Source organism: Zalophus californianus, chromosome 17 (genome assembly GCF_009762305.2).
Source record: "Zalophus californianus isolate mZalCal1 chromosome 17, mZalCal1.pri.v2, whole genome shotgun sequence".
Lineage (NCBI taxonomy): Eukaryota > Metazoa > Chordata > Mammalia > Carnivora > Otariidae > Zalophus > Zalophus californianus.
The window spans coordinates 16,474,997-16,499,559 of NC_045611.1; the positions used below are offsets into that span (position 1 = coordinate 16,474,997).

The following is a 24,563-nucleotide window of genomic DNA, read 5'->3' on the forward strand; positions in this document are numbered from 1 at the left end:
AACTTGTACCAGAATACATAAATCTCTCAATCTCAAAAAAAAAAAAAATCAAATGCTCTGAAAAAAATCACACAAGAGGAAAGAAACAGTCGAGCGAGCAACTAATGAATGAAAATGTGCAATTAGGTTCGACAATGAAGTGGCACTTAATAGCTGTTAGCAAAATGATAAAGCAGTATTTATACAGTTTCAGTAAAAAAATAAACCTCACATACCACCTAATGGAAATTTTATACTACTTTGGAACGTATAATTGCTTCAATCCCTTCAGAAGGCTGGTAAAATACAATTGCTCTCATTTTTAAAAATTCATATCCTTTGACTCAAGAACTTTATGCAAGAAGAAACAAAGCTGTGTGCAAAGACATTTGCATTAGGATTTTGTTTTATAATAAGGAAACACATAAGAATTGAAGAATGGTTAAAAGAATTCTAACATATTAACTGCGAAGCAGTATGAGGTCACTAAAGAAAGCAAACAAGACAACAGATACATAGAAGTGTATATAAAAAAACAATGGGATTAAAAAAAACCGTCATATCCATGCTACATAACTATAATTGTATGAAATTATTCATAAAGATAAAAGCTAACTTTGAGAGTCTCAGGCACTCTACATGTTTTATATAATTTATTCCTTATAACAACTTTATGAGATATATACTCTTGTCCTCATTTTATTAATGAGAAAACTAAGACCCAGAGAGTCACTGGGCCTTATACACATACTGTACATGGCGGGGGTGGGGGTGCTCCAGAATTTGACCCGCGACCAGTATGACTGCAGACTTTATGTGCATGGAAATCACATTTAAGAGAGGAGCAAGAGATGTAATTTTCTTGGATAAAGTTTTCAGTAAAAAGTTAGAAAGTAAATCATGGCACACAGGTCTCAATGAAGTGCTGCTATACTGTTCGTCTACTTCTCGACAGCACCACTTCTAAAACTTAGTAATGTTACATTTATACAGACAGGCTGCCATTCACTTTCATTTTATAAAAATGGATACTTTATAGTTGTGACAACATGAAAAAACCACCTGGAACTCAGCTCTGTTTTTGCCCTAAATGTCTTTTTCATGCATAACTGCAGAGCATAGCCAAAAAGCCTTGCTAAATAAATCTTGTATGTCTGTGGAAATATTTCCTGGAGGCACAGCTACTACCACCATTTTGGAACTGGTCCTCACAGTTCTAAGAGCAGCGTGTTGAAGATGAGGATGCCCTCATTCACATCCTCAAACTCCCTTCTTGTCTCGCACTGCCAAAGAGTAGGGTTTCTGTCTGCTCCCCAAAGGAAAGGTAAGATCTTTCTGTACCCCTTGGATAGATATTAAAAAGCCTACAAAGTCCAGGCTGGCTGGAGGCAAAGGTGAACCATCATCACAGCAGAAAGTAGGACGAGACAGAGGCCAAGGCCTTGGTATTTTAACAGGCAGAAATCCCTAAAATGCAACAACTGGTCCTTCACAGATGGGTTCTGGTAACAGTCTGGGCACTCAGATACACCATTATAAAACATTCCCAATGCACTTTGGGGTTAGAGACATTTGGCTTTCTGAAGACATGGCTGGCACCTGCCTCGTCTGCTAAAACATAATGTTCTTGCAGATAAGGACAATACGCAAAGGTACCTAAAAATAAACGTAGGGGAAACACAAATATGTTCCAGGACTCAATAAGAGTGACTCAAAGACCATCACCATATAAAGTCAATTTACCAATAGTTTTTATAAGAAAAGCAGAGATGGCTGAAGGAAACCAGTATGGAGTAACGGAGGCCCCTAAAAAACAAAGCGGTTTGGTAGCCTGGCCACGGCCTCCCGGAAACAAATGGTTCCAAAAATCCAGTTCCCTTCCGCATTTGTAAATGCTGGCCCTCCTCTACAAGTGACTTATTTTTCTTTCCCTTTTTTTTTATTTAACGATTTTTATTTATTTATTTTAGAGAGCGAGCGAGTGAGAGAGCATGAACGTGGGGAGGGAGAGGGAGAAGCAGACTTGGCTGCTGAGCCGGGAGCCTGACGCAGGGCTCGATCCCAGGCCTCTGGGATCATGACCTGAGCGGAAGGCAGACGCTTAACCGGCTGAGCCACCCAGGTGCCACATGACTTATTTTTCGAAGAGAAGCATGTTTACTGGTGCTCATGGAGCTGAATACGGTTTTGTATAGCACGGTCCATGGCTGCCACCTCGCCACCCCCTTCACCCAGACTGGAAGCCAGGCCCCCCGTGCTGGATGGTCCAGCATGCAGATACGGTGGTCGGCACAGGGGCACCAGGCTCGCTGAGATGGCAGGCACTTGTACTCCTCATCTCCAGCTCATCCTCGTCCTCAAGGCTCAGGGGGAGCTAGCTAACTCAATTCCTTCAGGCAGGTCCTAAACTCCAGGGAGAACGTCCGCTTACCACCCACGCATGGTGCCCAGAAGGGTGGGCCATTCCACCCTGCAGTCCATGGTGGGTAATGGTATAATGAAGCACCATGAGCTATCAGAGGGGCTCTGCGGCCCTCATCTGGTGCTGCCAGAGAGCTGAAAGCCACTAGAAAGTAACCCTAGTTGATCTCTCCGACTCAGTAGGTTCAGCTCACAAAGGGCAGCACCAAGCCTGGGAATGCTCTGTGCAGAAGGTATGCTGCTCTGGATCTCCCCTCCTTGGCGCCACCCCTCGGCTATCACAAGCACCTACAAAACTCATTCCATGCCACGTACTGATTCTCCGCCATCCACAGTTTACTGAAGTAAACATCCAAGTCCTTCCCCACCTGCTTCAAATTTAGACAAATTACCAAATGACTGGCAGTCACTAAAGATTTGACAATCTTCAAGACATTGAGAAAAACGAATTTTTTTTTTTTTTTGCTTTTTAATTCGACACTGCCCTGATGAGACAGAAGGAAAACATGAGAAAAACTGATTTGTTCTGAAATCAGTCCTTCCCTTCCTACTTACAGAGAAGTAGAATCAAGGGCAGAAAAGTTCTCTGTGGATAAGGAAGGGCTACCTACCTATTCTTAAATGGGACAAATACTCTCACTGGAACAGCCATGAAATGTGATCTCCCCACCTCCCCACCCCGCGTGACACTCTGGCTTTGCCCCTAGTCAGCATCCCAACCAGTCCGACAGCATTGCCATCTTCTCAAACCCAGCTCTGAGCAACAATACTTAGTCTTCTTTCTACCTAGTCTGATCACTGCCTTAAATTAAGGAAATAAAAAATGTGTCATATATAAATAAAATATCCCCCCTGCCCCCAATACTGATAAGAAATGAATTTTAAAAATCAATACTTTTTATTTCTGTGCAAAGGAATATTTTAGAAGAGTGCAGGCATATGGAGAATAACCTCGACTGAAGAGAATCTGCCAGAGACAAAAGAAGATGGGCCGGTGGAAAGGCTGATGGATTTTAGTACTGGAGTCTTCTCCTGCCCACCCTACATTCTGACACAGCAGGCAGAGTCCCGACTCCATGTGAGCACAGGTTAGAAGCCGCTGCTTTAGTCGAGGCTGCCATTCTGTGCTGTCACTCACCTGTGCCATTGGCCAAGCCATTGTGTGTTGGGTTCTTGACGGGCTGGCGGTACCGGTTGCTGGTACCAGGGCTTTGCTCACCTGCTGCTGTGGTTGTTCTGGCTGAGCCACCTGAATGTCTGTGCGTCCTGGAAATTCAAAGTATAAAGCAGACAGATATAAGTCACTGTGAAAAAGAAAGAAGTATGTCCCATCTAAGTCACCGTATTCCCTCTCTCGCTATTTATTGGAAATAAGACTTTTAATAGCCCCTGTAGTCTTTGACTCAACAGAAGCTGGCTCCAAACAGAGACTCAGGTAAGCTTCCTCCTTGGTAATAGCCCAGAAGGCAACTTTGGGTAAACTTTTCCACTTGAAGTAAACAAATCCAGAGTGAATTGCCCCCACATCTGAAAAAACTGGCAAAATATCCTATGACCATCACATTATTTTTATTGGGCTCAAATGTAATAAATAAACAAGAATCACTGGACAGGCTACAGATGACATAATTCTCCCATTAGGTAAAAAGAGCCCAAAACGTATCCAAGTCTATTTTCTCTATAGCTAGAAACATACTTCCCTTGGGAAAAGAAGTCAAGGGGCACTAGACAACTCCAGCCAATGCATATGTTGACATGTTTTATCAAGAAAAGATGACTCAATGGTCCATCCAAATCAATGAGAAACAAAGCATAAAGGGATCTACATCGCAGAAAATGGTGGGATCTAGGAGCAGAGAATCTATCTGACAACTTCAGAGAACACAAGACAATAGGCAGTATGTCTGCCTATTGTCGCCTGACTTTGTTCACTCAGTGAAAATGTCTAAGCCTCCCTGCCCTTCAGTCCAGCTGTTTTGTCAAAGGAGATTATTCTACTGCAGAGTCATTATTTATTAGTTTTCAAGTGAGAGTATTTAAAAGTGAGAGTATTTAAACATCATCCAGTAAAGAAAAGACCACCCCTGTCTAAGCAAAGAAACAGAGCACATACCCCATACCCTCCATAACACATACCCCCAACGGATACAGGTCGCATACCATGTGCATGGGGCAGTGAGAATAAGATCAACAATAAAAGGAATAACTATAGGAGTATATAATATGCACTGAGTCAGAACATTATGTAACAGATATCCATAGTGCGCTGTGCACTTTATTTATTTTATCTCATCTAGCATGGTAACCCTAGAAGGAGTTTACTATTGTTAATACCTATTTTACAGATACGAAGACAGAGAAAGTAAGCAATGGAGCAAGACTCAAATCCAGGCAGTCTAAGATCAAGACCTCATGTTCTTTGGTTGGAGACTGGGGGAAGGTAGCCTGGACTTGAACTGAATCCCTCCCAGGCTATACTTTCACTGGTCACTTGGCCAATGGTGAGATGAAGAGCTCAAATGGAAAGGTCCCCTGCTGGGCTGGAAGGCTCCATATCCACCAGAACACCTCTGCTGGTGAGACTCTCTCATCCAGAGTGTTGGGACAAGCCTGCAACACAACAAACCTGGAGGTTCCTAGGGGAAAAAGAAGTGCCCCCACCAACAAGTACCTTCTCCAGCACAAGAAATGGACTTTTTCCAACAAGATGGGCATAAGCCAAAATAGTTATAGTCATTATCTCTGATTGTTGTGAATATGAATTCCCTTAGCTTTTCCTTTTGTGCTTTTCTAGAGTTTTCTAGGTTTTTCCATTGAACTTGTATACTTTTGAGTAAGGAAAAAACACCATTTTTTAAGGAGGGAAAAAGTTTTTTCTTAGATCAAAACTGTAGGAAGGAAGGAAGGAAGGAAGGAAGGAACCTAGCAAACCATGGAGTTCTTCATACCTGAAGACTGCATGGCAGTTAAAAATGGACAGAGAGGGCACAACTGAGCTATGGAAATAAAGATTTAATTTGGGCTCTCTTTTTCCATCTTATTTTTCCCTGAGCTAATTTCACAAATCGAAAGTTGTCAACCACACCTCAGTCAAAAAAAATATTTCAAAGTCCCCACTTCATGGGAAGAAAAGTTAGTACTGAGCATTTTACCACAACTCCTCATCGAAAGCAGAATGAGTACAGATTAGTTCCAAAGGGAAAGACGGTCTTCCGCCACTGGTGAATGGGTGGGTGTGTGGGTGGGTGTGTGTGTTGAGGGCAGAGAGCTTGACAGAGATAAAATTGGTTAATAAAAGGTTTATTTCAGCCGAGAACACCCTTAAAAGGACAAATAAGCCTCTCAGATTTGGTACTCAGAGCCCACAGCAGAGGGCTGTATCACTCAAGAAGCAGCAGGCTGTGTGGGCAGCACAGGAAAGGCGACATCAGTCCTGTCACACGCACAGGCTCCAACGAGCCCGTGATTACTTACAGTCCGGGGCTCCCGGTCCCTCTGCAGAGCAGCTGGGCATGACAACAGGGTGGGCCCCATTAACTCTCCTGGCTCCTCCCTCCCTTCCCCGAAAGGGCATGTGGTCAGAGTTGAGAGAGAATACTCTCAGAAATGTTTAACCACTAATGATAGCAGCTTGCCCAGAATGATGGGCTGCAGCAGGGCTGGGATTAGCCTGTAACCAGGGGCAGCTGGGACCACTTGGCATGAGTTGCTGCCTCCCTGGCCGCCGCAGCCCACACTGCCACCTCCGCCCTCCCCCAACACACACACACACACACACACACACACACACACACACACACACACACACACACACACACACACACACACACACACACACACACACACACACACACACACACACACACACACACACACACACACACACACACACACACCGCAGCCCACACTGCCACCTCCGCCCTCCCCCAACACACACACACACACACACACACACACACACACACACACACACACCGCAGCCCACACTGCCACCTCCGCCCTCCCCCAACACACACACACACACACACACACACACACACACACACACACACACACACACACACACACACCCATTCCCCAGATTCTTCCCTTGCCCTCAATCTGGAGTTTCCCCCTTTTTTCACCTTGAATTACCTTTAACATACGACTCTCAGAAGGAAGAAAGGCCTCAACAGTTGAGGAAAATCTTCTCTTCAGCAGTTTCCTCTCTTGGAGGACTCACTCAGCCCTTACAAAATGGGATTGTGTCGTGATTAAAAGCTGGCCCAAATGCTGAAACCACACACCATAAGCCAAAATAGTATCAGGACAAAGGCGAGACGATGGGGTGGAGATGAGCTGGGCTCCACCACAGGCAGCCGGGCTTCAGCACTGCCAGTGACTTCAACTCTGGCCTGATCTTGTCACCATTTTGAGGTGGAGATGGCAGCAGAGGTGGGAGGGTGAGTGGGTTATACAGCCCTGAGATAGAAGAAGATGGAACAGCAAAAAACAGCAAAACTCCACAACCGGTTTCAAGTTATCTAGTTATAGAGATTCAGCTCTCTTTACAGCATGCCCTTCTCAGAATGCTGGCGTGTCCTTACCTAAGTTCCTCTCTCAGAACCTGAGGCCTCCCTAAGAAATCCAGTCAAGGCCAGGGCCCTGGAATTCTCTCTCCACATTCCCAGAAGCAGATCTGCTGCATGTGAAGTCCCCCAGATGGGGCTCTGGGCTGTCCCTTGGCATTCAAGCTTTGCCACTCACAGAGTTGGCCTCAGTCCTCAGCTGTACCCTGAGAGCCGCAACCTTGGTTGCTTTGAGACATCTTGCATCACCCTTCATGAAGGCCACTGAATAGCATCTGATTACCTTCTGAGCACTAAGCCCTGTTCTAACAACAAAACAGAAAGGGTCCTGGCACTCCAGGTTGGTGAACGCATGGAGATGTGGGTAGAATGGCGTGCCTGGAGAGGACATGGAGGCTCCCCCACCTTTTCCCCATACCTCGCCCTATGTATCTCTCTTCCATCTGGCTGTTGATTCATATCCTTTAGTAAACTGGTAAACATTTAAAAACAAAAACAGAAAGAGTCCCTGATCTCAAAAAGTTTACATCTTAGTGGAAATGCAGTCATTTGTAATTTTGCATCACACTCTACAATGCTGACATGTGAGAGCCACTGGGCCAGTGAGTGAGACTGGCTGACAACTTGGCACTGTCACTCCAGTGCAACTTTGTCGACCATCGTCACATACACAATTATTTATGTGGAGTAGTTAAACAAAACTTTGTTTCTTTGGTTTAAAAAGAGGCCAGCCCCAGCATTGGTAACATAAGTGAAAACAAGATGGACAGTCCAAAAAAGCAAAGGCTCACAAGCCAGAACACAAAATTTTTTGCCACATTAAAAGTGAAATTCAAAATCTGGTGATGGCTCAGAATTTGAGATTAATAAGTCTACCATATCCTTCATGTGGAAATTGATTTTTAGAAGTAGTAGGTAGCTTCAACAAAATTCAAAATTCCTGCTCTTCCAAAGATACTGTCAAGAAAACAAAAAGACAATCCAGAGACTGGGGAAAAAATATTTGCAAAATACATATCTGATAAAGGACTTAGATCCAGAATATATAAAGAACTCTCAAAACCCAGTAACAAACCAATATAAGAAATAATCAAAGGATTTTAACAAACATTTCACCCGAGACAATCCAGAAATGGCAAATAAGCACAGGAAAGGCATTCAACATCATCAGTCACTGGGGAAACACAAATTAAGATCAGTGAGAGACCATCACATGCCTGTTAGAACAAAGTAAAAACAGACAAACAAAAGAACTGAGAGCAGCAAGTGCTGAGGAAGATGGGCACAAAGCAACGGAAAGTCAGTCTCAAACACTGCTGGAGGGAGTGGGGTGTGGCACAGCCCCCTGAGAAAACAGTATTGGGGGGGGGGGAAGAAAGAAAGAAAAGAAATGGTTTGGCAGTTTTTCATAAAGTTAAATATGCACTTAGCAGACAAACCAGCACTGCTACTCCTACGTATTTACCCAAAAGGAAAACGTAAGTTTCCACAACCTGTAGGCAAATGTTTATAGCGACCTTATTCATAATTTCCAAAACCGTAAGCATCCCAACGTCCTTCAACTGCTGAATGAACGGACAGACCGTGGTACATCCATACGGGGGACTTGCACTCAGCAAATAAAAGCAAACAAATAACTAATACCTGCAACAACACAGATTCATCTCAAATGCCCTACGCTACGCTAACCAAAAGACAGACTCAAAAGACTACAGTGTTTCATTCCATTTTCCTAACATTTAGGAGGAAGCAAGGCAAACTGTATGGAAAGAAAACAGACTGGTGTTTGCCAGTGGCTGGAGGTAGGAGAGGATGACTACAAAGAGGCACAAGGGAACTTTTCAGGAAGATAAAACTATGTATATCTTGGAAACGGTAGTGGTTACCAGACGGTATGTTTTCTCAAAACCCACAGAACTGTACATGGAAAAGGGTGAATTTTCTTCTATATAAATTATAACTCAGTAAAGCTAACTTAATTTCTAAAAATCAATTTGTATATTTTAGCCACTGCAAAAACAGTTCACATGAGAAAAAATAAAAGTGAGCAAAAGTTTTAAAAGACAGGTAACTTGAGAAGCAAACTGAGGGTTCTAGAGGGGAGGGGGGCGGGGGGATGGGTTAGCCCGGTGATGGGTATTAGACAGGGCACGTACTGCATGCACGGAGCACTGGGTGTTATATGCAAACAAAGAATCAAAAACAAATGATGTAATGTATGGTGATTAACATAACATAATAAAAAAAACTAAAATAAAAAAATAAAAGACAGGTAACTTACTGTGTGAGGATATGCTCAAAAAAAAAACACACAGAAAACAAGAATCTTGATAAGAATGTACTTTAGGCAATATTCAAGATTCTCCAAACACTCTGTATTAATAAACATGAGGATTCTTCAAAGCCCAGGAACACATTTCTCCCAAATGTTGAGAATTCCTGGTTGACTGGATACTGGGTGCCGAGGACAATTTTCTACCTTGGTAAAAGAGGCCTGGGATACAAAAGGGAGGTTCTTTGACCTCAGATCCAGGCCCGTCAGTATTTCAGCTCAGCACATGAGAAGTTTCAGGGTAGAACAATTAACAGTGAGTTTTCCTCCATTTACAAAAACAAATCAATAATGACGCAGAAGGTAAAATCACCCAATAAACTTCAAACTCTTCTCACACTCTAACCCAGGGAACTGATATTTGCCTGGATGACTGGACCCAAGAGGGTGGCTGTGCAGTCCTTCCTCTGAGGCCTCTTAACTGGGCATTGTCTTTTAATAGCAGCATGGAAACAAACTGAGTGAGGCTGGGCCAGTTTCCAGTAAGACAGAACCAGCAAAAAAAAAAAAAAAAAAAGGACACTTAAAATAGAAGCACTAAAAAAAAAAAGAAAACGGGAATTGGTGATGGGAAAAGAAATGGTTTCCACCATTCAGAGACGCATCAATAAGCAAACCTGCTCCCACCTACACCCTCTTCAATCCTTCCTCCCCATTCAAATGTGGATTCAGGGGAAATTAAAAATAATAATAATAAATAAATAAGGGGATAAAAAGGAGAGGTGAAAGGGAAAGGCGCAATTAAGAGTTAAAATGGGACCATTCCAGTCATTCCAAGGGTAATCTACGGCTCCATTCCACACCCTACCTCTAGGCTGCCAGCCTCAGAAATGACAGGAAAGGTAAAAATAAAACTGCTGCCAAGTCCATTCTATGTTTCAGAAAGACAAATGATTTACTTTTTTTTTTAATTTTATTTATTGATTTGACAGAGAGAGACATACAGCGAGAGAGGGAACACAAGCAGGGGGAGTGGGAGAGGGAGAAGCCGACTCCCCGCGGAGCAGGGAGCCCGATGCGGGGCTCGATCCCAGGGCCCTGGGATCATGACCCGAGCCGTAGGCAGACGCCTAACAACTGAGCCACCCAGGCGCCCGACAAGTGATTTACTTTTGCACAACCTGGAGTACAGAGCAAACCTCTCAACAGTGGCAGCTTTGGAAAACTAAAAACTAAATGTTCACTTACAAGAGAACATACAATACATTTTGATGCATCTAACCTAATTCCATGTTGTAGGTCCAGAGTAATAGAAAAGGATACTCAAACACCCTCCCCAACTTGAAAGGGAGCTGAAGTTCCGGGGAAGTATTCACTCATTCTACCCAGCTCGGTGCAGCAGTCAATGACTGATATGTTCCTTGGCCTGAGATGCCACAAATGCATAGGATGCTCATGGGGAGAGCGTTGGGGACCACCAGCCTCCACTGACACGCAGGAGGAACGTGCACGGGTGGACCCTGAAAGGGATGTGGAGCCCCACCTTGGACGGGTAAGCCAGAAGGGCGTCTCCACCTTCTTCCTACTGAAATCATCTCTTGTTTGAGCGTCCCTTGTGCTACAGCCTCAGACCAAAAAGGACTACATGGGGCCCTGAGGTACTGGGGTCAACAGTACGTTCGGCTGTCATTTCTAAGTGTTCTGACCCAGCAAATCACAAAGGCAGAAATCCAGCAGGAGTGAGGTAAGCTCCAAAAAGAGTATGTTCCTTGGAACATCCTCAGAACATCCCTCTAAACTGCTCCTGAGGATAATTCAGAGCCTTTGAGGATCTACTCACCTGGCAGACTCTTCTCTGGATGCCCAATCCAAATCTTGGTCTGAATCTCCCTCATCTCCCAGGCTAAATTCCCTTACATTCTCTCACAAAGCATTCTAATTTTCCCTTTATGGCACTTCTATTTGTAATTATGTATTTGTGTGTTTATTTGTTCAATATCTATCTCCAATAAGGTCCGTGAGGGCAGGCACCATGTCTCTTCTGTGTACCTTTGCATAAACCAGCACCCAGCATGTGCCTGGCCCCACAAGAAGGCATGTAAAAATATTTGCTGAATGAATAAAAGAAGCAGGCTGTCAAGTTCAAAAGCACTCTTGGGCCTGTAATCTCTAGTACTGCTCATGTTCTTTGCAGCCCAGTCACTCAACACCTCTTCATCTTCCATCATCCCTTTAGAGAATGGAATCCATGCCAGGGGATGGAATCCAGAGTCTAGGAGGTAACTGAGAAGTACCAGAGCTACTGCCTTCCAGAAAGACCACCTCTAAGCATCATGTGAAAACATCCTCTAATATCAGGGTCTAGAAATAAAAATCATTTCACTAGACTCATTTCATGGCCACACATAGATACTAAAATTGTGAGACAATCTCCAAATCCAACAAGTTCTATTTGGCATGGGTTTTTATTGGTTCTAACTGTAATTTTCAAGCACTCTAACAGGTAAAGTGTAGGCAAGTGACTAAACATGAGAATTTAGAGAGACACCTTCTGTGGCGGGCAGAATTTCTAAAATGAAAAAAAAAAAAATTTTTTAAGTGCCTCCCAAAGATACCCCACCCTAATGCCTAAAACCAGTGAAATGTGACAAAATGTCACACCCCTGATTATGTTATGTGGCACCAGTGACTTAGGAAAGAGCGCTCAAATAAGCAGGCCTGATCTGACTATATAATATAAAAACAGTATGCTTTCTCTAGCAGGTGTCAGAAGTGGAAAGCAAAAAAGAAAATCAGAGCGATTCAAAGCTCAAGGGAGTGGGGGGCACCTACATGAGAAGGAATGCAGGTGGCCTTCCAGACCTGAGAGAGGCCCCAGTTAACAGCCAGTAAGGAAACAAGGACCTCAGTCCTACACCCGCAAGTAACTGAAGTCTACCAACCACCGGAATGAGCTTTGAAGCAAAGTCTTCCTTAGACTTTCCAGATTAGAATGCAGCCCGGCCAACACTTTGATTTTGGTCTTGTGGGACCCTGAGTAGACAAGCCAGCCAGCCACACTGTGCCACTACAGAACTGTGAGCTAAAAAAGGTTATCGTTTTAAGCCCTAAGTTTGCGGTGATTGATTACACAGCAAAAGAAAACTGATAAAACCTCTCAATACAAATAAATGTCAATTTCCACAGAAGACAATACTGACTTTCAAACATGTGGCTAGGTGCTAGCCTTGACCCAAATTCTTACTGATCACCCCATTTCACTCTGATTTCAGAAGGCCTTATGCGGGCGTGGTACGTCTCTATGCAATCAGGGGTCATCTCAGGGCAAGAGCATTCCTGTGATGCATGTCCTTTATGAGACACACTTCTAAGATTCAACAATCACTTGGGAATTTCGACTATATAGAAGTGAGGTATTACCGTTCTTAATGGGTAAGTAACATTCTCTTCTGGTAGAGTTCAGCTACAGGGACTTTACGCATTCTTTTTCCAAAAAAGACATATTTATGTGTCAACTTGTGTCTGATTCCAATGTCAACCTTAAAAGTTGCAAGGATTTGAAAAGAATAGTCCACGCAAAGGGTTCTATATAGAAATACAAGTCATGAAGAAAAAAGAGATGAAACAGGAGAGACTGAGTGGGCAGTGGGAACCTACCAAGCTCTTGGAGGTTAGGCTAAGCCTTGGAAAGCACAAGGCAGTCCTGATAAAAAGTCTCCCCTACACCCTGGGCCCCTGAAATCATCACTTCTCAGGAGAAGTGGTGCCAAGGAATGTAAGCTAGTAGCAAGACCCACCCCGAAGTTTTGGCAAATAAGGGACAAGAACATAAGACTCTTTCAACTCAACAAATATTTACTGAGCTGCTGCTATGTGCAGCAAGGCACTATTCTAGGCTCTGCTAAAGACAGAAAGATGAATAATGCACAGATGCCTTTAACATGGTATTTGGCTGAGAGTTTGGCACCACTCCCCCTGCACCTTCTCCTCCTCCAAAAAGAAGTAGATGGAAGAAGTTGTTACTCCTCGGTAGTCTACAGTTCATTCTTTTCTAAGCCGAAAGCAAAACTGAAAGATGTGATTTAAAATAAATCTTTCTTAAACCTTTTTTAAAGGTAAAATTAAAAAAAGAAAAAAAGAAAAGAACAACAACAACAAACAAACCTGGCCTTACTCTCTCATTCTCCTTCACAAAATAACAATTATTTGCACTACATCCTACCCTGGGTTTTCACTAATCTCATTTTTTAAAAATTTTTGTCATTTTGTCATTAAAACATTGTACTTTCAAAGGCTATTTGTCTACACCAAGTAGACCCAACGCATTAGGTGCGCTAAAAAGTAAAGCCACACAAAATCTTCAAGACAGGGAGCAAGTGAATAAGTTCCCATTCTTTTCACACCACTGGATGCAGAATTTCACACTCCATTATCAAAGAATCAGCGAGCCAAAGATGACTTCAACTCATCAAGACCAAGAAAAAGCATGGCAAACACGGGCTTAAAGTGCAAAGTCAGCCTAGAGATAGGAAACAAAGAAGGCAGGACAGACAGAAACGGAAAAGGCAAGAGGATGGTGAAAACAACTCCAAGGGTATCAAGACTCAAAGAAACACAAAGGGCCTGTGGCGGTTTCAAGATAGACGCTATCGTACTGGTACTTTAAAAATTAAGTTCAATGCCATTGCAAGCAATGCTACCTAAAATACAAACACCAAAAAGGCTGAAACTAAATGGGTGGGGGGAAAATATGCCAAGCAAATACAAAACAAAAGGAAGCTGAGACAGCTATGCTAATGTTAAACCAAATAGACTTTTTTAAATAATTTTTACAAATCAGGTGTAATTTAGAGTTAGATTCACCCTTTTTAAGGGTACGGTCTAATGAGTGGTAACAAATGTACACAATCGTGTTACCACCACCACAATCAAGACACAGAGCATTTCTATCACCCTCAAACATTTCTGGTGCCCTTTTACAGTTAATCCCACCCCCCACCCCCGTCAATTCCTAGAAACTGCTGATTGGATTTCTATCCCTATAATTTTGCCTTTTCCAGAATGTTATATAAATGGATCCATACACAATGTAGCCTTTTGTACAAGTCTAGCTTCCTGCACTTAGCATTATGCTTTTGAGTGTCATCTATGTTGTTGTAGGTTGTTCCTTTTCATCATTCAGAGCAAATAAATTTTCAGAGAAAAAGCACTAAAAAAAAAGGGGGGGGATAGTGAGATAAAGATAAAAAGTTTAATTTGCACATAAGTCATATTTCAAATTCATAGCGTGGACCCAATAAAATAATCTTGAAATGCACAAAGCAGAAGTTCACAGACACAATCTGGCCCCACCAATTGCTGCCCTCATCTCCTATTTTCCCACCACTCCCTCCACACCAACGAGACTGGCCTCCCTTCCCTTCCTCCAACTCCAAAGGCCTTGGCAGAAGCCATTCCTCCGCCCAAATATTGTTCTTCCCAGATATCCTCACGGACAGCCCTCATCTTCAAATCTTTGCTAAAAGGTCATCTTCTTAACAATGCCTCTCTTGACTGCCTATTTACTCCTGCATCGTAATGTTAGATAATACAGTCATATGTATGTATGTATTTATATATATATATATGCATACATATATATGCTCTTTAAAAAAAACAACCCAAAACCAAAATAAACAAACAGGTGCATCCTGGAGCTGGCCTGTGAACCAGTTTGCCATAGCTATCACCCAAATATCTTTCATAGGGACATTAGCAAATGACTAGTATTTCCTCAAATATGCTAGGTTCTCTTTATTCTGCCTTGCCTTTGCCCACGCTGTACCCTCTTCCTGGAGTGACTTCCCTTACCCTGATGCCACTGGTCTGCAAACTCCTTTCAAAGCACAGCTCAAACGTGGGACGTCTTCCCCAAACGCCCCAGGTGGATTCAGGAACACTTCCACTACCTTCCTCTTGCACGTGAACTCGCCACCGCTACACGGTCCATCGTGCTACACTGCCACTTTTGTATCGGTCTCCTACTAGATGCCACAGTCCTTGATGACGGGGACCGTGGCTTTCCCTCTTTTTGTCACCATGACCTACCTCAGAGCCTGGCATTCTTGTCTGTGGAATGAATATTGCCTTCAATTGCAGACATCTGCCTTACCTTCTCCTAGTGCCTGAAAAGTTCCCAAACATACATGTATGTATGCATATATATATTTGCATGGGTCAGATTTATCTTTTAAATAATAAAGATCAATAACACCAGAAAAAAGAGGAACACTTTGGGATTCTGCAAGGCAAAGGATGTACATTTCCAGAAAGAACTAGTCCACAAGGTTAAACTTGCAGATAGGTCAGGTGGGCTTTTGTGGCTATAATTTTGGCAGGATGATAGAACCGGATGCCAGAATGAAATGAACTAATACATAAAAGGAAATAAGAAAGGGAGACCCAAAGAATACTGAAGCTAATATCCTCACTATATTTTTAATAACTTAAAGTTACATATTAACCTCAGAACACTGTGACACATGTAGCATCACGCTATATAAATTCTGTATTTCAGTTCTGTAACTTTTCATCTAAATGCAAAACTTAAATATAGAATTGTTTCAGTGTTTGAAAGGAGTCTTTCTATCAAAGCTACTGAGGATGCCATTGTAAAGACAGTCACTAAACTAAACCCCAAATCTCCACTGCCACAGACCTTGGCGCTCTCAAAAGGAGTCATCCAGTGCCAACAGAATCCTAAAGGAAAAGTCTAACCTCATCACGCCACACTACGCCACAAACTGGCTTAAGCAGCCTCCTTCCCCACCATCCCATCTGTCCAAAGCATCTGCCATCAGTTCTGTTCCGCTCTTTAATCACCACAGACCCAAGCTGCCTAAGCAACCATGACTAAAAAGTCATTTCTCCAAGACCCACACTCTTTTTATTTGCTTCTCTGTAAATCCTTTCCCTTTCAACCACAATTTTCTAGAACTGGGAAATCCCAGAATCCAGATACAGACCTAATTAAAGTAGAAATATCACTGCTGTGCCCTCATTGTGGTGACCCTTATAACGGCCCCGTTGTTCAATGTCAGAAAAACATTTTGTTTTGCTCTGTGTAAGCCTTGAAGTTTGGTTTTCACTCCTCCCCCTGTGGATACACTTTCAGAGTGCGACTGCCCCAGGGCCACACGGGTCACTAACACCAATCCCAACCATTATGGGGGATGCCATTTTAAAGAGACAGCTTCTTAAGCTCCTCCCCTCCTGCATTTCTTTTTTCCATGAATAACATCACAAAGCGCTGAGTCCTCTCTATTCCTGCTCATCCCTTACTCTGTCTCATTAGTCAGTCACCCAGTCCTGCTCAATGATTACACCTCCTAGGTATTTCTAGGTATTTCTCTTGACTTCTCTCCATTCTGCCACTGCCCAAGGCCAGTCATCAACTCCTATCTCACCTGTTCCTACAATGGTCTCTTAGTCCCTGGTTCTAATCTCAACCTCCACTGTGGCAGGCACTCCCACCCGCTTCTATTCCACATGTCTCCCCCATTCCGTCCACTCACTCAGGGGATGGAAGACTCTCAGATTCCCTTGCAGCTAAGTTCTGGAAGTGATGCAGATTATACCAAGGGAAAGCTCTTGCAGGAGATTTGGAAAGCAGAAAGAAAGCAGAGACCATTCCTCTGAAGCGCTGATGAGTGGAGGGGCTCTGGCAGACTCCATTCTTCACTACATGGACACCAGCCTCCCGCATGGAAGGCAGCCAGAGGAGCAATTGCAGTTTCCTGACATCTGGATCGCAGATGCAAGGCTATGACCTTGAAACTAAGGATGGGGAAGGTCACACTTCTGTTCCTCCAGCCCATACAAAGACTTCTGTAAACACCTAATTCCCCATATTAAATCCTTTCTGCTCAAAATACCTAGAGTGGTTTCTGCTTCCTGCAATGAACCCTAACTGATATAGCTTCAAATTTATCCATTCAATACATCCCTGGATAATTTATTACAAAAACAGCACATCATGCCCTTGCTCAAAATTCAGTGGTTCCCTAGCTCCAAAGAATAAAATCTAAAGTCCTCAGTAAAGCATAAAGGCCCTTTGTGAACTGGTCTTGCCTTCTTACCACCTCCTATAGCAGGGATCAGCAAACTCTATGAAGGGCCAAAGAGCAAATATTTTAGGTTTTGCAGACCATCTGATCTCCATCACAACTACTTAACCCTGCCATTGCAGCATAAAAGAGGCCACAGATGATATGTAAATGAATGAGCATAGCTGTATTCAAATAAAATATTATTTACAAAAACAGGTGGTCAAGAGAATTAAGACAAGCCACAGACTAGGAGAAAATATTTGCAGAAAACATATCTGATGAAGAACTGTTAACCAAACATACAAAGAACTCTTACAACTCAACATCAGAAAAGAAACCACCCAAGTAAAAAATAGGCCAAAGACCTGAACAGACACCTCACCAAAGAAGATACAAAGGTGACAAATAAACCTATGAAAAGATGCTCCACAAAAGAGGAAGCCTCTTGCACTGTTGGTGGGAATGCAAACTGGTGCAGCCACTCTGGAAAACAGTATGGAAATTCCTCAAAAAGTTAAAAAGAGAACTACCTTATGACCCAGCAATTGCACTACTAGGTATTTACCCAAAGGATATAAAAACACAGATTTGAAGGGGCACATGCACCCCAATGTCCACGATATTTATAGCAGCATTCACAACAATAGCCAAACTATAGAGAGAGCCCAAATGTCCACTGACTGATTAATAAATAAAGAAGATGGGTGTGTGTATGTGTGTATAAAAAATGGAATATAAGCCATCAAAAAGAATGAAATCTTGCCATTTGCAATGACGTGGATGGAGCTAGAGTGTATTATGCTAAGTGAAATAAGTCAAAGACAAATACCGTATGATTCCACTCATATGTGGAATTTAAGAAATAAAACAGATCAACACAGTGGAAGGGGGAAAAAAGAGAGAGAGGGAAGCAAACCATAATGATAGAGAACAAACTGAGGGCTGATGTAAGGAGATGGTCGGGGCGGGTGGGGGATAGGTTAAATGGGTGACAGGTATTAAGGAGGGCATTATTGTGATCAGCTCTGGGTGTTGTATGTAAGTGATGAATCACTAAATTCTGCACCTGAAACCAATTTTACCATATATGTTAACTAACTAGAACTTAAATAAAAACTTGAAAAGAAAAAAAAAGATACTGCACATCATATGTCAACAGGAAAATGCAAATTAAAACAGCAATGAGATACTACTACAAAGCTTTAAGAATGGCCAAAATCTAGAACACTGATAACACCAAATGTTGGTGTGGATACGGATCAACAGGAACTCTCATTCTGGTGGGAATGCAAAATGGTGCAGCCACTTTGGAAGACAGCCTGGCAGTTTCTTACAAAACAAAACATACTCTTACCATATGCTCCAGCAATCATTCTCCTTGGTATTTACCTGAAGGAGTTGAAAACATGCCCACAAAAAAACCGGCACAGGAATGTTTATAATAGCAGCTTTATTCATGGTTGTCAAAACCTGGAAGGAATCAAGCCTGTCCTTCAGTAGGTGAATGGATAAATAAACTGTGGTACAGCCAATGGAATATTATTTAGCGCTAAAAAGAAATGAGCTCTCAAGCCATAAAGGGACACGAAGGAAGCCTAAATGTGTACTACTAAGTAAATGAAGCCAATCTGAGCTACATACTTCGGTTTCAATTATATGACATTGTAGAAAAGGCAGTTTTTTGGCGACTATAAAAGAATCGGTGGTTGCAGGAGTTAAGGGGGAGAGAAAGATGAATGGGTAGGGCACAGAGGATTTTTAGGGCAGTGAAATTAATCTATATGACACTATAATGGTGGATAAGCATCATTATAAACTTGTCAAAACCCATAGAACATACAACACCGAGAGTGAACTGTAATGCAAACTATGGACTTTGGGGGATAATGGTGTATCAGGTGTTTAACAAATGTGCTATGCCAGTGCGTGATGTTGATAGGAGGGGAGAGTGTGTATATGTGGGGGCAGGAGGTCTATGGGAAATCTCTTACCTTCTGTTCAATTTTGCAGTGAACCTAACCCTGCTCTTTAAAAAAAAAAAAAAAAAAAAACAACCCAAAACCAAAATAAACAAACAGGTGCATCCTGGAGCTGGCCTGTGAACCAGTTTGCCATAGCTATCACCCAAATATCTTTCATAGGGACATTAGCAAATGACTAGTATTTCCTCAAATATGCTAGGTTCTCTTTATTCTGCCTTGCCTTTGCCCACGCTGTACGCTCTTCCTGGAGTGACTTCCCTTACCCTGATGCCACTGGTCTGCAAACTCCTTTCAAAGCACAGCTCAAACGTGGGACGTCTTCCCCAAACGCCCCAGGTGGATTCAGGAACACTTCCACTACCTTCCTCTTGCACGTGAACTCGCCACCGCTACACGGTCCATCGTGCTACACTGCCACTTTTGTATCGGTCTCCTACTAGATGCCACAGTCCTTGATGACGGGGACCGTGGCTTTCCCTCTTTTTGTCACCATGACCTACCTCAGAGCCTGGCATTCTTGTCTGTGGAATGAATATTGCCTTCAATTGCAGACATCTGCCTTACCTTCTCCTAGTGCCTGAAAAGTTCCCAACCAGCTTCCTGGCATATACCACACCTCTCTAGGCTCACAGACAAGAAATGCCCAATAAATACCTACAAAATACATAGAGCTGAAGAGATAAGTGTATAATAATGTACAATGCAGGATTTAATTAGTGCAAAATTAATAAATTAATGTATAAATGAATGTGTAATTAATCTCCATGATTACTTTTCGATGCCTTGCTTTGGCAACACAGTGAGGCTTCTGTCCACGGTCTTAATCCTCCCCCAAATAAACCAACTACTCAGGAAAGAGTCCATTGTAAGAAGGGACTGAGTCTTAGTTATTCCTAAAGGAATAAATGAATTACACTTCTTTCTCTTCTTATTCCGTTCTCTCCGTCAGCAATCCTGAGGCTCTGCCCAGATTTGAAGGAGAAGCTGTTGGGTGGGAGGCTTGAATGAAAACCATAAAGGTGTTCAGTTGTGTTTCGCGCTGACAGGGTGACATCTCTAAATAACTACAGTTTCCAATCAAGTAGCCTTTAGTCATCTCAGCTGCAGGAGAGGCCAACAAGGACTGAGAAAATGGCCCCGTGCCCAAAGGCTCAACCCCCACCCTGTCCGCCCCTGTCCCCATGAGCTTTGCTTCCCAAACCCCCTTGGCCCTCCCAGGGCTCCCAGCAGTGCCCCCAGCAGACTCACGCCCCGTTGAGTTTATTTTTCTTTCCTTTCTGGGCTAGGCTGTCTGCAGACACAGCTGATGAGCTATTTAGAGCTCACCAGAGACCTTGGGGCTTTTTAAGTCCCCCAGACTTCACTCTTTTAAATCTTCAGAGGTCATTAATGCCAAGGCAAGAGAGTCAATAAATTTCATATGCTTTTATCAAAGCACTACAAAAAAGAAAGAAGAAAAGAGGGTGGATGAAAACTCTATCATAAGAGGTTTTGAAACTTTTACATGTAAAGGAATCACAGGGGAGGGGCGCCTGAGTGGCTCAGTCGTTAAAGCGTCTGCCTTCGGCTCAGGTCATGGTCCCAGGGTCCTGGGATCGAGTCCCGCATCGGGCTCCCTGCTCGGCGGGGAGCCTGCTTCTCCCTCTCCCACTCCCCCTGCTTGTGTTCCCTCTCTCGCTGTGTCTCTGTCAAATAAATAAATAAAAATCTTAAAAAAAAAAAAAAAAAAACAGAATCACAGGGGAGCGTGTTAAAACACAGGGTCTGCCCGACACTGGCCAGTACTCTCCGCTGACGATGGACGTGGGCAAATTCCAGGCCTCCATCCCCTCACACCAAACACAAAGAGGTACATACATCCCTGCACGTTCACATCTACACTTCCACAAAACAAACACGTACACACACGGCAAAGGAAAATTAATTGCTTAACCTTCTTACAGTTTCTTCATCAAGACCTCTTTCAGTCTTCAGGTCCATTAATGAAAAAATTCAATGCCTTCTTCCCTTTTTGTCTCCCCAGTTCCCTATAGAACTGTGGAAAATCTACGGGGATTCTTGACTGAGGAGCTAGTTGGTCAAGTCAGAAGGCATCTCAGGCTGTGCTTGGAGGAGCAGCATGGCTCGCAGATAGCCCTGAGGGTTTCAGCTGTGAGCTGGTTTCCCCTTCTCACCCCGATTTCACAGAACGGCTGGGGAGGGGGAAAAAGAAACTCACAGGTATCAGGGCATCAGCGAAGTACGGAGGGACTCAGACACCCTGACTTCCTACTCTCCAGGCTCGAATTTCACACCCATTTCTTTTTTTTTTTTTTTTTTAAAAGATTTTATTTATTTATTTGAGAGAGAGAGAATGAGAGCCAGAGAGCACGAGAGGGAAGAGGGTCAGAGGGAGAAGCAGACTCCCTGCCAAGCAGGGAACCCGATGCGGGACTCGATCCCGGGACTCCAGGATCATGACCTGAGCCGAAGGCAGTTGCTTAACCAACTGAGCCACCCAGGCGCCCCTTTCACACCCATTTCTAACTGAACGGTAACTCTGAAGACAGCAGTACCCGCGCGGATCCCCTCTGCCGGGTCCTTTCCCACCACGGATGCCCCACTGGGGTTTTCTCTCATTCACTGCTCGCTCCCTCCACTAGTCAGTTCCTGAGACACTGTACTGAACCCTCGCAGAGGGGACGATGGTCTCTCTGCAAACTCCCACTCCACTCTCTCCTCGGTCTTTCCTCTGCATCCACAGATTTCTTCTCTCTCTGAACTGCCCGGAACGCTCGTAGTTTTATTTGCCTGATTCTTTTCTTTCTTTCTTTTTTTAAAGATTTTATTTATTTGACACAGAGAGAGCGACAGCGAGAGAGGGAACACGAGCAGGGGGAGTGGAAGAGGGAGAAGCAGGCTTCCCGCTGAGCAGGGAGCCCGATGCGGGGCTCGATCCCAGGACCCTAGGATCATGACCTGAGCTGAAGGCAGACACTTAACGACTGAGCCACCCAGGCGCCCCTATTTGCCTGTTTCATTCAGATCTCATGTATCATGAAGGCTGTGAACTGGCTGTGGAAAGGGGAGGCCATGCTCCCCGCAAGCCGTGTGCAGTGTGCACATGGGACCAGGCACATATCAGATCTGCAAAACCTGAACTGACTTAGGCACCGTTCCCGAAGCCAGCCCTCGGTCCAGCCAAATAAACTAAACACTAGGTGATTATTAAAGGGTGTGGAAGGACTCCCTGTGCCAACGAGCACGCGCTCTCCCAGGGGGCTCCGTCACACACCAGGCACTCTCCACCACTGCGCTGGAAGCAGGAACACTGGCTGAGGACGCCGGGCAGGATGACACGCTGACAGAATCCGGGGGGCGCCATGTAATCGCGCCCACTCCAGTCAAACGCCAAACAGGGTCAGGCCAGGCCGCTCAGGCCACCAAGACTAGTGCTGTTCGGACACGTTATCTGGCAGTGATCGGCTTTCATCTGGAACCCATTCCCCCAATTCCCAAACTAAATTCTCAAGCCTGAGGTTTCGAAGTGACAGGAACATGACCTATGAGGCCGACGTGGAGCACTGACTCCGAATCACTGGTTACCGCTACAAAGATCAACGGGGAAGAAGGGAAATAAGTGCTTGTTATCAAGCCTGGAGAAATCCTAAGTTCTGACATCTGTCTGCCTCAATAGCAAATGGCAGTCTCTCCAACCTAATACCATGGCTGTTCGGTTTTCTCAGATTGATAGAGGACACTTCTTCCTGCTTTATTGTGAAATATATCATGCAAACCAAACAATATATTAAAGATATATTCGGTTCAAAGAAGTCGAGTAAGATGCACAGTCGAGGACCCACCCCCCACATTCACAGTGCTGGGAAATTTCCGTGTGCTTTCTCCTCGTTTTACCCACCTCCAGCCCCACAATGATAACCACTCTCTTGAATTCAGGGTTACTTATTCCCTTCCATTTTTTATGGTTTTACTACTTATGGAGGAATCCATAAAAAATATTACGGTTTATTTTGACATTTTTCAACTTTATATAAGTTACATCACACTGTGTTCCCCCCACCCCACCCCCCGTGGCCTGCTTCTCTTGTTCAACATTATGTTTCTGAGATTCCACCATATTGATGCAACCATCATTCACCCATTTTTACTATGGGATGGTATTTCATTGTAAGACTATACAACAATTTATATTTTCTTTACTCAACCAGACCCACTGACTGCATACTAGTACGGTGTGTCTATAAATCAATTTATGCCACATGATAAAATAACTAGGGATGGTTCACCCAATTATTCTTAAAGAGTGGGCAAGATCCCACTGAAAGACAGAGCTTGGGGTCTTATTCTGCAAGCAAATGGTCCCTTTACTGGACGACCTTGGGTAGATGAACCCCTAAATAAAACCCTTACATGGTTCCAGTTTGATAGCTTAATAAAGCAGAAAGGCTATTTGACATGGCAATCTTCACCTTCATGGACATGTCAGAGCATCTTTGATCATGGTGAATAGCACCCAAGTCCAAGAAAAACCTACCTCTCGGAGAGCAAAGACTAAATATTTAGTCTAGGAGAAAGCAGGCAGAAGCCCATCCTCTACCCCAGGAAGCCTAGGACAGCAGAGGATTGTCCTTGAATCCTGAAGGCTTGATTCATCACCCTGCTAATTACAGACCTTGATGCAAAAACATCAGCCAGGCCACACTTCCCAGGTTTGCAGGTGAGGAAGGGGGTACCACGGAGAGTCTTCAGAGCAAAGGCACCCCCTGCCACTATCCCTGAGCACTCCCAGAGTGCAAGGCTGACATAGCTCATCTCAGTTAATCCCAACAATGACCTTGTGAGGCAGGTGATATCCCCATTTTGTATCTGAAAAACACTGAGGTGCCGAGAGGTTTAGTAACTGGTGCGATATCACAGAGCAAGTAAATGACAGGCCAGGATTCAATCTACTTTTTCTGCTTGTAAAGCCCCGTACCCTGATCCAGTCAACTACCCTGCTACCACCTGATCTTCAGTGCAGCAGCAATGGGGAAAAGGAGTTCTTAGGGACAAAGAAGACACTGCCTTCAGGTGATCCTTTCAAAAGTGTTTGCTACTGAATGGCAGCAGGCTCCATGCGAACAAAGAATAAATACTTAGATGGCAGAGGCCTGTGAAAACTCAGCGGCCATGCGTGGAAAATGCTATAGGAGCTAAGCAGACCAGGGAGGACTCCTACACCGCTCAAACTACTTGGAGGACACTCTGCCCACCA

General features: G+C 43.8%; 1 protein-coding gene across 3 annotated transcripts in view; it reads right to left on the minus strand.

Annotated features, from left to right (window-relative positions):
* WWP2 (WW domain containing E3 ubiquitin protein ligase 2) overlaps positions 1 to 24,563 on the minus strand; it is a 142,839-nt gene that overhangs the window by 53,802 nt on the left and 64,474 nt on the right. For 2 of the 3 annotated variants that reach the window (XM_027619043.2, XM_027619045.2), the window contains one exon: positions 3,539 to 3,666. In XM_027619043.2, the coding sequence (XP_027474844.1) occupies positions 3,539 to 3,666 (128 nt within the window). The remainder of the gene's footprint in view (positions 1 to 3,538; positions 3,667 to 24,563) is intronic. The other variant, XM_027619044.2, reaches the window with a different exon arrangement.